The sequence below is a fragment of the Pezoporus occidentalis genome, unplaced genomic scaffold (assembly GCF_034315485.1).
Source record: "Pezoporus occidentalis ecotype Australia unplaced genomic scaffold, CSIRO_AGI_Poc_V1 ctg36, whole genome shotgun sequence".
In the NCBI taxonomy this organism is placed as follows: domain Eukaryota; kingdom Metazoa; phylum Chordata; class Aves; order Psittaciformes; family Psittacidae; genus Pezoporus; species Pezoporus occidentalis.
The window spans coordinates 1,093,875-1,111,443 of NW_026915591.1; the positions used below are offsets into that span (position 1 = coordinate 1,093,875).

At 45.0% G+C, this 17,569-nt stretch overlaps 1 protein-coding gene across 3 annotated transcripts in view; it reads right to left on the reverse strand.

Annotated features, from left to right (window-relative positions):
• BRF1 (BRF1 RNA polymerase III transcription initiation factor subunit) overlaps positions 1 to 9,813 on the reverse strand; it is a 178,415-nt gene extending 168,602 nt beyond the window's left edge. For 2 of the 3 annotated variants that reach the window (XM_062630701.1, XM_062630699.1), the window contains exon 1: positions 9,412 to 9,813. In XM_062630701.1, the coding sequence (XP_062486685.1) occupies positions 9,412 to 9,598 (187 nt within the window). In that variant the 5' untranslated portion in view covers positions 9,599 to 9,813. The remainder of the gene's footprint in view (positions 1 to 9,411) is intronic. The other variant, XM_062630700.1, reaches the window with a different exon arrangement.
• Between the last annotated feature and the right edge of the window lie 7,756 nt (positions 9,814 to 17,569).

The window sequence follows — 17,569 nt, forward strand, 5'->3', positions numbered from 1 at the left end:
CACAAATTTCCCCTCTTCCTTCCCAACACAACACGATTATAAATTAGTTTTGTAAAGAGAAAAACTAGCACAAAGTAAAACAGGTAAACAGTCCAGGATTTCCCACAAAAGGTCTGTAAATCCAGCATATCCATACTTCCTTCACTGTTACAAATTACATCATGACCACTCTACATAACTAAAAATTAACATGAATTAGTGTCATTCTAGAAATCTGAACCACAAGTAAGAAGAAATTTGCCAATATTACCATTATTTTCATTTTTCACTACCCAGCATTTTAATTTCAAGTTTAGTGTATGTATTACTGGTGGAACACACTTCAGGATTGTTCAAAGCTGCACTATAAAAAAATATTTGATATCAGGATTTGGTCTACTAACATACCATAGATGGAAACCAATTCATAGAGCATAATGTAGTTAGGATTGGAACTGACCTTAAAAGATGATCTAGCTCCAACCCCTCTGCCATGGGAAAGGACACCTTCCACTAGACCAGGTTGCTCAAAGCCCCATCTAACCTGGCCTTGTAAAAAGTCCCTCACAAGATTTCTTGTAGCCCCCTTTGAAGGTAATGGAAGGCAATGACCAACTACCAATTAAAAACAAAAACCCTACTCCTTCCACTTTAATATTCAAAAATACAGGAGAATCCTTTATTGTACATAACAACTGGCTACACAAGAACCACAGAAAGAGATACAGAGTTCATCTTCACCAACTGTTTCGCTAGCACTGACTGTGAAAGGTACATTGTACAAAGCTCTAGAGGGAAACAGACATTGGAGATGAAAAGCTAGTAATCTTAGCTTAAATTTTACTAAGCTTTTTCCTCCCTGTATCTAGTCCTCCTCTTTCCAGTTTGCAGACCATAACTCCCCATTTCCACAAACCCCAGTAAGACTGAAATACTTAGATCAAGGCAAACTCAGTCAAGTTCCACACTTGAGGTCATGTAACTCACACTCAGTGTAAAAACAAGCAAAAAAAAGCTTTCAAGATTTACACAGCATATACAAAATATTCTGGTAAGCTTCCATAAACATACCTGGAAAACTGAGCATACCACAGCTTCACTAATAAGATACATTAAATTTACCAAGGGACACTTCAGAGCAGGAGTACACATTCATTGTTTATAGCAGTGCAAATAGGTCACTGCAGTAAGCTGCTTATAATTCACTTGCAACAAAAAAATCATATCAGCAGGAAGAAACTTCCTTAATATTCTAATATCTGAAACAGCCTACTGACAAATGTTGTGCAGCCTTCTCACTAGAAGTTCTAACACTCATTGGTGTGTTAAGGGCTACTAGTTCATGACTTTCCATTCTCCCTATGAACAAAAGTAAGCAGATCTCTTTTCACAGGCAACATTCTTCCTACCAATCTCAAATCAGTATCCTGCAAACTCATGTACATTTGGAGATGGAGAGTCTTAATGTACTTATGCTGTTCAAGAGCTATACATGATCCTGACTTGGTGCTGAAATTGCACTAATACTGTCAAAGTCCACTGCAGCCTCCCACTTCTATTTGTCACCATCCTGGCTTAGACACTAAGTAAGCATAAGTTAAAAGACTAATTCACACCTGTTCTTGTAAATGCCAGCTTAGAATTTAACGAAAAGATTATACATTTTTAACTTAGTTTGTTACATTATCTTTTTTTTAATCAAAAAGCCCCCAAAAGAAATAGAAATTCCAAGCAATCAACCACAAAACATTAAACCTGTCTCACACAGAGGTATCAATGATGTTCACTGACCTCAGACCCCAAAGGCAGGGTATGTCCTGCAGTGCAAGAATCCTACTTCAGTGACCAGGCTATAAGCACTCCATAACACTCCTACTGAAGCTGTGATGTGTATTTGAGGATGAAGTGTCCTGTAAGTCTTATTTGGAGCTGATAATGCCCCTAGCTCCAAGAACTCATCTTTTCCATCCCACAGTCCTGTTGCCTCAGACGATGGAGGCTGCATTTCACTATGCTAACCTCCTTTTTATGCTGTTTTCCCTGGGACAATGCACACACTGCAGCAGTGCCTGCCCCTCTCCTCACTCTGCCCACTTTGAGAAAAACTCGAGGGAGACAGAGGTCTCAAAACTACAAGGTTTCTTTCTATTTTGTGGAAGCAGGCAGCTTGTTGGGGAAGACATCCACTAAGTAAGAGCTAGCTAAAAACTTCTGAAAAACAATTCTGATCTAAATTCTCACTAGAGATGTGCCTCTGAACTCTGTAGGAGGGCAGGGGCAGCCACAGCCCGGGGCAGCCACAGCCCAGGGCAGCCACAGCCCAGGGCAGCCACAGCCCAGGGCACCAGGCACCTCTGAGTCCAGAGATGGCCTGAGGCCAAGCAGCATCAGCTTACATGTGGGGATCAGGATCAGGCCCAGCAATGGGAAACAAGACACAGCACTGGGATGGCCAGGCAAGGTCACAGGCATGGGCTGAAGCCAGGCAGGACAAGGACCTGGCTAAGCAGGGCTGTGGGAAGCTGGAGACCAGCCCTGCTGTGGAGTCACTGGGGCAAGGGTGGATGTCCACAGGGGCTTCCTGGGCAGGGTAGGGAGAGCCCTAGGGGGGAAGCAGGTTGTGGACAGCAAGGGCCAGCAATGGCTGGCAAAGCAGGCAGTCCTCCTGCCACCCAACTGCAGACAAAGATCACAAACACTTCTAAAGGACAGGTTTTGGGGCTGATTCATGGTTTGTGCCCAAGAAACTCATTGGATGCTGGTTTTCTCTACTTACTACCAAGCATTTAAAGGCAATTTCTGGAACAAAAGAGGCCAAGTTTCCCCAGATACTGAGTGTTTCAGGATCACAAGCTCAGTCTGCTTTGCAGTGCCCTTTCTCATTCTGCAGTTTCTCAGTTTTGTCTTCCAGCTTGCTGCTGCACTACCTGCACATCAGCTTTCTCAGGCAGGACTGTTCTCTTCTCCTTTGATTAGTGACAGAAGCCCTAGACTCCACTTTCAAAGCTTCTTTAACCCCAAAGAGAGATCTGGACTATCAATGTTCAGCTTTCTTCCTTTCAGTCTCTGTTTGTACTTGTTTTTTTACTCCTGTCAGCCTTAGGGAAAAAAACTCTGAAAACATTTTCTCCCACTAACTACCACAAGACAGGGGACTCCCTCCTAGACACACTGGAAGAGTGATCAGAGAACTCGCCACCTTCAAACATGCCACACAACTTGCCATTCTACAAAAGCACCAGCCATCAAACCAGTGCAGGCCGGTGAGCGGCTCTGCGGAGCTCTGTCTTCCAGGATGCAATTACAGTATAATGGAGAGGGAGAAACCTAGCTCACTCTTAAACTCTGTACTGCTGTATTTCATGCTGGTATGCATTTAAATCTTATGACCAATAGAGGAGTCTGTTAAGAACTTTGGTATGAAGAAAAAAAGAAAGATGCATTCATTCCAATTGCAGAAAGAGGAATTTTAATTCAAACTCTCTCCAAATTTGACAACAAATCACAGAGAACAACCTGTTTTGGCCAGTTTGAGACACTCTGAACAGGCTATCAATTACAAGGTGGACAGTTATTCTTTAAAACAAGACTCAACTAGGAAAAGCACATACCTCGAACACTTTCTGTGCAATTAACAGAGGTCCTTGGAGCTCAAATGTGCACAGCAACCCTTTTCCACTAGGACCCGACTTACCCGGCATCAGCCAAGCTCAGAAAGAAACTCAATTTCAACATCTGGCCTTCACAAGCTTCAAGAAAACACAGCTACAGTTAAGTCTTGAGACTGGATTCTTACCGGACTGCAACCACTTGCAACAGAATTAACAATTACAACTAACTGTAATAAGGCCTATCAAAGCATCTGCTAACTTGTGCTTTGTGAGAACTTCCCTCTCAGAAAATCAACAGAAAGATAAACAGTAGCCCCCTTCTAGAGCATGAAGAGTGTATTCCCTGGCTAGTGAATTTACCATCTTATGACCCAGCAAAGTGACAGGTACCTCACAAGAGATTACTTGCCACTCCCGGAGACAGACAGCATTAAAGGGAATTGTGGGATTAGGGTATCTTGCAAATGTATCCCTCCATTTCCATCAAGACCATGACAATGAAAAGCACTGGTGTTACTATGCTGAGACAAACAGATTATGCCCATGTCTAAAGAGGGTCTCACGAGGCCTGGGATGGCTTAGCTCTCATTTTGTATACTTATATAAAGTACACCATCTCCTTTTTTATGCCCCAAGTACCACCAAGAAAGATTTCATGGTCCTTATTACGAAGTACTGCATATGCAACTTCATAAACCTTACTCTAAATAAATCTTTGCCTTGCAGTCTGGATTTATGGATGAATTATCACAGACTCTCAAAATTGTAAATATCTCTACCATCTACTTCTCACAAGAACAGAAGAATTAACCAAGCATTTTCAAGAGAGAATGTATCTACATAACTGTCAAAGTCAGAGGACTGTTCTGGTCACAACTTTCCAAAACACAAACAAAATTAAAAAAAAAAAAGAAAAAGAAGGCAAACAAAAAACCACAAAACAACAAACCCTCAAACAAACAAACCACCAAAAAAGCAGTATTAATACCTAAGGACACCTACAGTTTATGCTGTAAAACCATAGCTCCCTGAGTCTTGGACCAGTTTTAAAAGAAGGGTCAAAACCCTCAAAAGCATCTTTGCAGAGCTCAATTAACATGATCACCCCCAAAGACTCAAGAACAGCTGTGCCAGGTCAGATCAGAAAGCTGTCTAAGTCCAGTGTGCTACCTCTGAACAGTAAAGTCCATTAACATATATGGCTACAAGTGAACACTACACACAGGAGGAAAGCTTGTTACAACAGTTCTCTCATTATCTCCTAGAGCCTAGAGATCTGTGGCTCAAGAATTTCCTGACCCAGAAATACCAGCTTTTTTTTTTTATTTTTAGGGGCCATGACACATTTTTATTCTGCTTGTCCAACCACCTTCTGACTGGTACAAACTTTTAACACCTACAGCTTAAGATTGCGGTGACATTTCATAAAATGTCTTTTATGAAAAAAAAACAAACAAACGAACAAACACAGAAGAACCTAACACTTCTGAACCTCCTACTTGCGACTTTCAAAATAAGCTACCTGCTAGATTTCTCAGCACTCCCTAGTTTTTTCATTATGTGATACTGAACAATAGCTCATCCTTACCATGTTATTCTGCGGTATTTACAGACCTCTACTATGTTCCCATTCAATCATCTGAATCTATTCATTCATTCTAACACAAGCTATTCACAAAGCCCTCCTCTTAATCACCCCATCTTCCTTGGTGTGTCTTTTCCAGTTGTGTTAGAGGTTTTCTTGAGGAGACACGAGACAAAAACACATCAGAACTGCACACAGTATTAAAGTTGCAGATAGTGCTGTGGATATGTAATAGTGTATGCATATGCTGTCATATTCTTTTTCTGATAACTTCTAATATTCTCTTTCCTGCTCTGCATTTTTGTACTGTGAATGAACATTGAGCTAAACATTTTTACAGAGCTAGCCATTAAGACCTAGTGACCTCCTTCCCTAACTGTACTAGCCAGACCAGATGCTGCCATCCCACATGTGGAAGAAAGGAACAATCCTAACTCTCACTGCCACACTTAATCTCATCTGCTACCCTACTACCCAGATACTAAAAGCAACAGGTCCTTCTACACCTACAGATGATCTTAAGGTCCTTTCCAACCCTACCTATTCTATGATTCACTACCCCAAATCATACTACCAGCAAACCTCATTAACTCACCATTCACCTGTTTTGCAGATCATCAGCCCTGACTCTATGGAGCTTTCACTGGCTACTCCTGAAGAAGGCTTATTATTTATTCCTATTCTATTTTCTTATAATTTGAGTTACTCTGCTCTGTAACGACTTTCCCTTATCCACAACAGCCCAGATTCTTCACAAGCTTCTTGTGAAGGATCTTGCTGACCTCCCTTCACAAATCCAACAGTCTGCTTTGTCCACTTACTGACTTCTTTAGAAGGCTCCAACAGATCTGCAAGGCATGCCGCTTTGCCAAAAAAATACTTCACCCAAATTTACCTCTACAGCCTCCTGTTCTGTCCTTCACAGCTTCTACCCTCTGCCCAACAGACTGAACTAGCCTGCATTTCCTCAGACTTTCATGCATCAGCAAACCTAAGCCTCTCACTCAGTTTCAAGCACAAGCCATGCTTTCTCAGCACACCAATGCTCAGCTGTTAGACCTGTCAAAACAATGGAAAGAAACAGACTCACACACCTGCTTTGGAAAACACTGGCTATACCAAACTTCTGAATGAAAGGCATCAGTGGTGAGACTGTGGCTTCCTACACTAGACACATTGACAACTAAATGTAAATACTGCCTGGGAACACTTAACTGTGACCTTACACCTTCCTCCAGCCCTGAAGGAACAAAAGAAGGGATTTCCCATGGTTTATAGTGGGGTTGCTGGGCTTACTAGCAAGGACCTGGCATGCCCTAGACAGGCAACTTTGTATTAAAACAGAAAAGTGCAGGACTTTCTTCCTCCTTCAGCAAACAAATGCAAGATTCTGCATCCTTAACAGGCTGCTTGGGAAAATAAAATATTTCGCTAGATGTACCAAAGAGAAGTCAGTAACAGTTGACTTCAGTGCTTTCCATTCTCTTTTGCTTCTTTATGAAGATTAAATTATGAAGAAAGGGATCTATAACTATTTGACATATATAAACACACAAACAGAAGCCCTCGTGTATCTTGGGGGGTTTGGGAATCTTGTTGCACATCCAGGGGCTCTGAACTCCACAAACACCAAGACTCCTATTCAACTCCCACCTGTGCAACAGAGAACCTGACAGCCCTCATACTTTGCAAAACCTAGACAAAAGTCTCCAAGTCACACAGCCCTACTGACCAACAGCCATGGTCTCAGAAACAGTAGCCTGAGCACCTCTGACACTGCAAACGCTCCACACATTAGGGCTGCCTGTGATCACCAGACTGCAGTCTGAGGAACCTGAGCCCAAGGTATTTCATACACAGGGGATCCCTCAGAGCCATAGACCTGAAGAGCTAACAGAGGACAGGAAAAGATGTTAAAAAGAGTTAACTTTGATGGGAACCTGCTTACACAATCAGAAGTCACTGAAAACTATGGCTTACCAGAAAATGCTTTCAGCGAGTACATGTTTTTTGACAATATAAATTCTGTCAGAAATTCTCTACCCAGCACAACATTCAGAGATACAAACTCTGCCTTGCTTACACAAGAAAAGACTTTTCTCCCCATTCCCAAGGACTTAAATCAGTGTCATACAAGCATAATGGACAAGCACAGATCATGAAGACACTGTTATCACAGCACAAATACATCTTTTCAAATTGGCTTGCATCACTCAGATCAAGTCAAGCAAAAAAAAATATTCACAACAGAAGCATCTGTTTTCAAACATAAAGAATTATACCACCACAAACAACCCGTATCCAAACTTCCTTAAAATGTTTACTGTGAAACAGTACCTGCACTAGCCCTTGCAGTAACTTAGTAAATTTACAAAGTGTTGTTTCGAAAGTCCTGCTCTATTGTTTCCACAAACAACACTTCACCAAAATACATACATTAATGCAAATGGGGACTTGCTAGAAAATCAGAGTAGGAAGATTTCCACACACGGTGAAGCCCCTGCAACCACACCTTGTGCAGCCAGATAAAGCCAGTATAAGCATGCTAGAGTGTGCTCCCATTTCCACTTTTACACACCCACCTATCCCCACTGAGCTTATCTGTCTCCGTGGGTGCTAGAATTGTTTTTTTGTATAGTAAGGCAACTATCTAGCTATACAAAATCCAAGAATTACTGCACTATCCATAAAAAGAATATTAGCCAACAGCAGCATCTCAGGACTTGCACAGAAGGGAAAGGGTTCCTTAAAGGAACTTAGGAAAGTACCATGCAATTCATCTAGAAGAAGAAAAAGCCAGAGTATGGTGCAGCTCTCTCTTTTCCTTTTCCTTTTATTTTTTTTTTTTTGTAGGGTAAAGGCATCCCAAAATGTAGTCTAGCTTGCACGCCATCTGTCCTGCGTAGTTTTGGGTGGGAGGTAAAAAGTAGTACAAGCCCTTAAAAATGTACCCTTCACTTTTCCTGTGGTGATGTGGAGGCTACAAGAGCTGCTCATAAGCTATAAAAATAAAATAAAATAACACCAGCACCTTGAGTTGGAAGACCCAGACAAAGCCTAGTCTACAATAAACTCCTGAACTCCAAAATCTAGTGCTGCCCTCCCCATCACAACTCTTCTGTCTTCACCACAGCCATACAATCCATCAGTCCCCCTTGTTTCACTGCTAAGTTCCTTCCCGTTTCTTCTTTATGCTTCTTTCTCCTTATATACAGTGCCCACATCAGTTTTCCTTCTCTCCCCTTCCAAACCCAATGCCCACTTCACATGGCCTTCTTCCAGGCACACAGGCCTTATCCTCCAGGGCATTCACACAAACACCCCTACCTACCTATTTACAGAAGACGCCTCTTGACCCTTCCAGCCTCCTTCTCCACCACCCCACCCCTGTGCTTCCACATACTCCCTCTACCCAACTCTCCTGGCCTCTACTCCAAATAATTTTATATATTTCCCCAGTCTCTCCATACAGAGCCCAAAGCCTTCTCTCATATACCACCCCCCCCCCCCAAAGCAGGCAGAGCTCCAGTCCCTCATGCACCTCCTCCCATCACCTAAAGCATCTCTCCCATCTTTTTCCTCAGTCATCCCAGACTCCTCCCAACCCAGTTCCTGCCTCACCTTGCACAGCACACTGTCCTCCCCTACCATGCACTGACTGTCCTATTTCCACTTCGTGCAGCACTATCCCACATGCACAAAAGGGGAAGGGTCCCTTAAAGGAACTTAGTTCCACCATCCTTGACACTCCTTTGCACAACACTCTTGTCCCCCACACACTTTTGCACAACACTCTATCACCCATGCACCAATCCCTTTACACAGCACCTTTTTCTCTATGCACTATCCTTACCCCTCAGCACCTTACCCCATGCACCATCCCCATAGCCTCACCCTCCGGCTCAGCACCCTCGTGCCTTGTCCCTGTCCCCAATAGCCGACAGCACCCTCACCCCGCTGCACTGTCCCTGTCCTTCATACCCCTTACAGAATCCGTCTCCCTCATGCACTGTCCCTGTCCTTCATACCCCTTACAGCATCCGTCTCCCTCATGCACTGTCCCTGTCCTTCATACCCCTTACAGCATCCGTCTCCCTCATGCACTGTCCCGTCCCCCACCACTCTCGCCCCTATCCCCAACATCCTCCCTACATACATTGCCCTCTACCCTCTCCCAGCAGCCTCTCCCCACCCCCCTGCCCGGTGCGCCCCACCCCGCCCCCCCCCGGCTCTCACCGTCCAGCGACACGAACTGTCCCACGGCGGAGGAGCCGCCGCCGCTGTTCTCCACGAACTGCACCTCGGAGACGATGATGTTGTCCTCCAGCACCGAGCCGCAGCCCGTGCACACAGCATCCCCGCGCGCCGCGTCCACCTCGATCTCTGAGCAGCCGCAGGCGGCGCACACCCGGCCGCCCGGCATCTTGCCCAGCGCCTCTAGGCCGAGGCCGGACCCCGGCCGCGCCGCTACCAACGGCGCCTCCCCGCCGCTACCAGCGCCCGGCCGGCACGACGCGCGGTAACCCGGCCTCGGCGAAGGCCTCACACTCCGGGACCGGCAGGGGGAGGAGCGCGGCTGTGGCAGCCGTCGTCCGCTCTCGCGAGACTTCGTCTGCCGCTCCCCACCCGTCTGAGCAGCCGCGCCTTCACCTCCGGTGGGGGAGAGGCGGGCGGGTGGGTTGGCTGGCTGGCTGTGTGGGACAATGCTTCTAGCGTGTGGAGGGCGGCTGCGGTTCCTCTGTGGGCTTTGGAGTTCCCTTCTCCATCTCCCGTTGAACGACTGCAGACTGTGTCTGCATTCCCGCAGTCCGAACGTAACTGATGGGAGCAGTCCGGTGAACGAGGCGAGACTCCGCACCGCACCGGGGGTCAGAAGGCTCGGAGCGATTAGAGGACTCACGGGGAGGCCTGGCCCGTTAGGCCCTTCCTTTCCCCTTGGGGCAGGCATGGCTGTTACCGAACCGCCTCCTGCGGCCCGGGCGCTGGGGCCTGTAAGGGCATCGCTGAGCTCTTGCGGACTGGCTGAGGGGGAGGGAAGGCGCTCTGCGAGTCAGATCTTGGGGAAAGAAACCATGGATGGCTCTGGAGGTTCTTCCTGAGGAGCCGCTGCGGCTCCGCTCTCAGGAGGATCGTTGTATTTGTATTCTTCGTTCTAAACGGCTGTGCTGCCAGTGGTGAGTATCTGCTGGCACCAGGGCACACACTTCGGTCTTCACAGCTCGGCAAAATGGAAAATGGGGCCCACGGTGTTTCAGGCTAAGTGATGTGTCTTGTGCTTATGACAGAACATGATACTCCAAATTTTTACCAGAATTCGTTCATTAAACTATCAGCTTCTTGCCTAACGTTATGTACTTTATTAAATTCATGCCATGGTTTCTATATGCTAAACCAAGGGTGATAACACTTCCTTTTCTACCAATCTTTGTCATTCCTCCCAGTATAGGTGGTTTGATCTGTGGGGGAAAAGAGTATTGCTAACAAATGAAACTTGCACTGTGGCTGTGTAGTACATTATTTTTGACACCCTGTAAAGCCTATAGTCATTAAAAGTTGTGCAAAAATGCATGGCATACAGTGAAAAATGTGGGCCTCGTGTTCTCATCTTCCGTATGCCAATTCCTTTGTTCCCTGAAAGTAAAATTGGGGCTATAGCGCTCTGAACTTGCATTTCAAAAGTATAACATTTGTTATGCTTCAAAAAATGATTAATTCATCAACTTTCATCAATCATTCTATAATACATGGGTGAGAGGTTTTGTGAGGCATAATGAATCTCTTTCAGTAAAGCACTTCTAGATCTGCATGCCAATGTTGTAGTATTAGTTTGGTGCTTTGTAACCTTTTGAGTTATTTGTTCCTGAATCAAAAAACTGAAATTTTCATCCAAGAAGGTTACTGCTCACTTTAGCACTTAACCCATATGTAATAAATTAGCAGGCCATGCCGCAGATAGGAAGGAAACTGAGCAGAAAAAGTGTTGTAGCTGGATGTTTGCATAGACTTTCATCTGTTGGTGTTCGAAATACACAAGTTAATTAATGCAGAAACAAAAACTTTCATACAAACCATTTTGTGAGTCTCTGAAACTCACCACTGTCAGCATCAATCTCCCACCAAATAACTCAGATGCAGCCAAGCAGCACATACAGACCTCTACAACTGACCAGATACATGGTACAAAATCATAGAATCATACAATAGTTAGGGTTGGAAAGGACCTTAAGATCATCCATTTCCAACCCCCCTGCCGTGGGCAGGGACACCTCACACTAAACCGTGTCACCCAAGGGTCTGTCCAACCAGGCCTTCAACTCCACTAGGGATGGAGCACTCACAACTTCCTTGGGCAACCCATTCCAGTGCCTCACCACCCTTACAGTAAAGAACTCCCTCCTTATATCCAATCTAAACTTCCCCTGTTTAAGTTTTAACCCATTATACCTTGTCCTATCACTACTGTCCCTAATGAATAGTCCATCCCCAGCACCCCTATAGCCCCCTTCAGATACTGGAAGGCTGCTATGAGGTCTCCACGCAGCCCTCTCTTCTCCAGGCTGAAGAGCCGCAACTTTCTAAGCCTGTCTTCATACGGGAGGTGCTCCAGTCCCCTGATCATCCTCGTGGCCCTCCTCTGGACTTGTTCCAACAGTTCCATGTCCTTTTTATGTTGAGAACACCAGAACTGCACACAATACTCCAGGTGAGGTCTCATGAGAGCAGAGTAGAGGGGCAGGATCACCTCCTTCGACCTACTGGTCACGCTCCTTTTGATGCAGCCCAGGATACAGTTGGCTTTCTGGGCTGCGAGCGCACACTGAAGCTGGCTCATGTTCATTTTTTCATCAACCAACACCCCCAAGTCCTTCTCTGCAGGGCTGCTCTGAATTTCTTCTCTGCCCAACCTGTAGCTGTTCCTGGGATTGCTCCGACCCAGGTGTAGGACTTGCACTTGGCATGGTTAAACTTCATGAGGTTGGCATCAGCCCACCTCACAAGCATGTCAGGGTCCCTCTGGATGGCATTCCTTTCTTCCAGCATTATCAACCGAACCACACAGCTTGGTGTCATCAGCAAACTTGCTGAGGGCGCACTCAATCCCACTGTCCATGTCAGCGACAAAGATGTTGAACAAGACCCGTCCCAACACTCATCCCTGAGGGACACCACTCCTTACTGGTCTCCAGCCAGACATTGAGCCATTGACCACAACTCTTTGTGTGTGGCCATCCAGCCAGTTCTTTATCCACCGAGTGGTCCATCCATCAAATTGATGTCTCTCCAATTTAGAGACAAGGATATCGTGTGGGACAGTGTCGAACACTTTACACAAGTCCAGGTAGATAGTCAACTGCTCTACCCCTGTCCATCAGTTCTGTAGCCCCATCATAGAAGGCCACCAAACTGGTCAGGCAGGATTTCCCCTTAGTGAAGCCATGCTGGCTGTCACCAAGCACCTTGTTGCTTCTCATGTGCCATAGCATGCCTTCCAGGAGAATCTGCTCCAAGATTTTGCCAGGCACAGGGGTGAGACTGACTGGTCTGTAATTCCCCGGGTCATCCATTTTCCTCTTCTTGAAAACGGGGGTTATATTTCCCTTTTTCCAGTCATCGGGAACTTCACCTGACTGCCATGATTTTTCAAATATGATGGCCAGCAGCTTAGCAACTTCACTCACCAGCTCCTTCAGGACCCACAAATGGACTTCATCAGGTCCCATGGATTTCATCAAGTCCCATGGACTTGTGCATGTTCAGGTTCTTGAGACGGTCTCGAACCAGATCCTCTCCTACAGTGGGCCCAAGGTCTTCATTTTCACAGTCCCTGCATCTGCCTTCCAAGTCTTGGATGGTGTGGTCAGAGCCTTTCCCAGTGAAGACTGAGGCAAAGAAGTCATTCAGAACCTCAGCCTTCTCCAAATACAGGGTAGCCAGTTCTCCTGATAGCTTCCTGAGGGGGCTCATGTTGTCCCTAGTCTGTCTTTTATTTGCAATTTAGATATAGAATCCCTTCCTGCTATCTTTCACATTCCTGGACAAGTTTAATTCTAACTGGGCCTTAGCTTTCCTAACCTGGCCCCTAGCTTCCCGGACAACATCTCTGTATTCTTCCCAGGCTGCCTGTCCCTGCTTCCACTTTTTATAAGCCTCTTTTTCCTTCAAATTTTCCTCAGCAGCTCCTTATCCATCCAAGGAGGTCTCCTGGCCCTCCTGATGCACTTCCTTCTGGTTGGGATGCGACACTCCTGAGCTTGTAGCAGGTGATGCTTGAATATCAGCCAAGAGTCTTGGCCCCCCCCTGCCCTCTAGGGCTATATCCCATGGAACCTTCCTAAGCAGGTTCCTGAAGAGGCCAGAGTCTGCTCTCTTGAAGCCCAGGGCAGTGAGCTTGCTGCACGCTCTTCTCACTGTCCTGAGGATCTCGAACTCGACCATCTCGTGATCGCTGCATCCAAGGCTGCCCTGGAGTGTCACATTTCTAACGAGCCCTTCCGTGTTGGCGAGCATGAGGTCAAGCATGGCACCTCTCCTTGTCGGCTCCTCTATCACTTGCAGAAGGAAGTTGTCTTCCACACAATCGAGGAACCTCCTGGATTGCTTGTGCCGGGCTGTACCGTCCTTCCAACAGATGTCAGGGTGGTTGAAGTCCCTCATGAGAACAAGGGCCTGTGAGCGTGAGGCTTTTCCTATCTGTCTATAGAGTGCTTCATCCGCAGGTTCTCCTTGATCAGGCGGTCTGTAACAGATCCCCACAGTAATGTCTCTCATTGCTGTTCTCCCTTTAACCCTGACCCACGAACTCTCTGTGGACTGCTCACCTGTCCCCAGACAGAGTTCCATACTCTCCAGCCTATCCCTAACATAAATAGCAACTCCCCCTCCCCACCTGCCAGGCCTGTCTTTTCTAAAGAGCCTGTAACCTTCCATTCCAACACTCCAGCCATAGGAGCCATCCCACCATGTTTCTGTGATGCCTATCATATCATAAAATTCATTTGCTGTAGCACATTTAGAGGCATGTTGGGGTACATACTAAAGCTGTATTGGTCCGTCCAGAAAGCTGAGCATCTCCTAGCCATGAAATTATGTCACATGCCTAAAAATGTTCAGGTTCTGGGATTCTGCAAAGGGAAAATAACATCATAATGGAGATCGTGTCACTATATACCCTGTTGGGCTGCTTTCTTAACTGTCCTTTCTCTTCTGTTCTCAGAGATGTATTTGTGAAAAATAGGAACTTTTGGTTTCTCAGATTCATTCTGCTTCTGGAGTTTGTTTCCTTCCTAAAGTTCCGCTTGCTGCTGGTAAGGTACTGAGTGCCACAGCAGCCAAGTGATCTCACAAAATTAGACGCTGTGTGGATAATACCAGAGGAAAATTATATCCCTGATAAAAATATTTTTAGCAATAAGAGGAGAAAACTCATGAAATAAATACATTTTCTTTCTCAGCAAAGTCCCTTGAATATCAGAAGTTTTTAATTAACAACTGTCAACGCAGATAAGCTGCAGCCTTGCATACCGTGCCCCTGCCAGCAGCCAGCATGAATGCAAGATATCCTGCAGCAATCAGTTTGAAAATACCTGCTCATTAAAAAGCCTCTTCTTAGCCCACATCGGTAAAGACTAATGTAGTCCTGATCCTTGAGGACTTAAGTTTTACATCCCTTGCAAGATTATTGGTGTTTTGCTTGTTTTAAGCATTCTAAGCCTTTTCTGGGAGTCCCAAACAAGTTTGGAGTTTTTCACTCTGTGAGCAGCAGAGGGCCCTAGTGAGAGTTTCACACAGCTGTTGTGCCAAAAAGCTCATTTAATGCCATACTGAAGAAGGGAGTGTGTTTTAATTTTTATCTTCGTATAAAGTGAGATTAGTGCTGATGACAAAAAATGGGTTTCCAGTACTGAAGACTGAAGTCTTTTGCCTCCCACTCATGCAAGCTTTCTTCTACAATACCCTTTAAATATTTCAAACATTCTGTAGGATCATTTTCTACCAGCCAAAACGTTAAGTCATTTTCTGCCTCTGTGAGATCTTTGTTCTTTCTGTTTGCAAGAGGGTTTAAACTTTTTTTCACCAATAATATTCAGTGTTCTGAATGAATAAGCTGCAACTCAGTTCACTAAGGTTAACAAAATAATAATCGTTCATAAATTGTCTGAAGCCTGAGAGTAAGAGCTGATCAATTAAAAAATTGTATTGACTAAACCCCATTCCCTGCAGTAATTTGCCTTTTTTTATTAAAGGGAGGAAAGGATCTGTTTGCCATTTCACCTGTTCTCATATTTCATACCTTCTATTCTCATTACTAAGTGTGACAAAAAGTGATGAATCAGGATGTCTGTTAGCCCACACCAACCAATTTCCTTCCTGCTGTGTCTGCAGAAACCCCAAATATAAGCCACCCGTGTGTGTGCATGTTTGACATCCAGTTGTTGAGGTTTCAAAGAGAGGAACTCTTCTCATTTGCTTCAAAACTAGATTTTTATTTTTTTTTCTTTTTTCCACTGCTTATACAACATTCAGAAGAATGCAGATGGCTTGTACAAATCCCATTCTGGCATGTGAGGGAATCCCACTCTGCTCCCACAAATGCTGAACATCACAGCAGGGAATGTACTAGAGCAAGCTGATGACACATTACCTTACTTTCACAAGAGATGATCCTCTTCTATAAATATAATGTTTTGAAGCAGATGCTTAAGTGTCATGTGACAGAAAAGCCAGAGACTCTCTGGCTTTTTGGTCATATCAAAAGCATCTGGTTACAGAGCCTCCCAATGCTCCAGCCCATGTGGGAAATATTTTCAGCTAGAGGCCTAAAGTTTAATCCCTTGGTTTGATCAACTGCTGAGAGCATCCTCAGCTCTCTAGCATTTCAGCTGGAATTGCTCCTCTTAAAATCAAGTCTTAAGAGCATTGATAAAATCTCTCAAGAAGTTTGAAAATGCACATAGCTTGGGACAAAACACAAGCAGAGGAAGCCGCCTTTGGTTTTGCACTGTCCAAGAAAAGGCATAAACTATGCATTCAACCTGAAAATTTGCACACGGATCCTTTGGAGATGAAGTCGTAGGGATACTAGATAGAGGGAGAAACGAAGGATTTCGAAATGGATTAGCCCTATAAGGTAATAGCAAGTGGATACTGCTTTTTCTTCTGCGCCAGTCCAAATGAATTTGGCTACACTAGTGATGAACACGAGGGGGCACCCAAGGAAAAGGAAATCGTACAGGAGCTGCAATGTTCCCGCAGATTAGGCTAATTATTTCCTGACATTACTTTCATGACGTTCATCAATAAATGGTCACTTAAAAAGCTTTGGGAGGAACATTCTTAGAAGAAAAGGTCTTGGCATCTATTAAACCATGTAGTAAACCTGCTTAGCAAACGACCTTATCCTTGCTGTTCAGAGACAGCACTTGGCAGCTGAGCCTCGATTCCTGACTAAGGGTCAGAGACCCCATGGCCTTCCCACATACCTTGCCAGGATCTGTGCCTGGTACGATTCTTAATGTGAGGACAGCAGCAAGCACACACACTGTAGGTTAGAAAATCCACCAAGAAAGTCCAAGGATATCGAATACAAAGATGCAGAAACATCCCCGCCAGTCGGGGAAGTCTCTCATCAGCAAATCCCTGGGACCTCTGAGCAGCTATTCTGTTCTAAGCACCTCCCCCAGCCAGCACACCACTTGAAGATGCATGGCTGATCAGCGAGTGCTTTTAGGAAGGACGTAAGCAAGGTAAAAATAGATATGCCTTCCTAGTTTCTAGAAATCTGCAACTTAAGGATTTCATAAGCTGAAGGCTCATACACACTAGCAGACTTTTTGTCTAGTTTTTGATCTGTGTATGCTTTCAAGATCCACAACACCCAGTGGTTTGGGGTATATCACAATTCAGTTGGGTAGCAAGTGAAAAAGATTTAAAATGGCCTGAACATTTCAGTTGGCAATTCTGAGTTCTTGGGCTATAAGGAGTGGTGAATAGTTGTTCCCTTCACACTTCTTTCATGTCAGTTAGGATTTTTTACGCCTGCTTTACAGCTTCTCTCAATCGCAATCACTTCACAAGAGCAATTCTTCCTCCAGATAAGTAATGCAATGGACACAAAAATAATCTGTTCAGGAAAGTCATTTACGAGGAAACCTTTTTTAATTAAGCATTGGTTATATTCTGCACCAAATAACTAAAGCCTTCCATCACTTGGGGATGTAAGCAGGGGACAATATTCCTGTGAAAACACAACTCCTTTTGTCTGCACCTCTCTGGTTGGTTCAAACATTAACGAACTAGTCACCATCAGAAAAACAGTCAGCTAGCTGCCTATTTAGGCAACAGTCTGTGTACCTAGAATTGAACTGAAATGAGAAAATGCCTCATTACAAGTGCC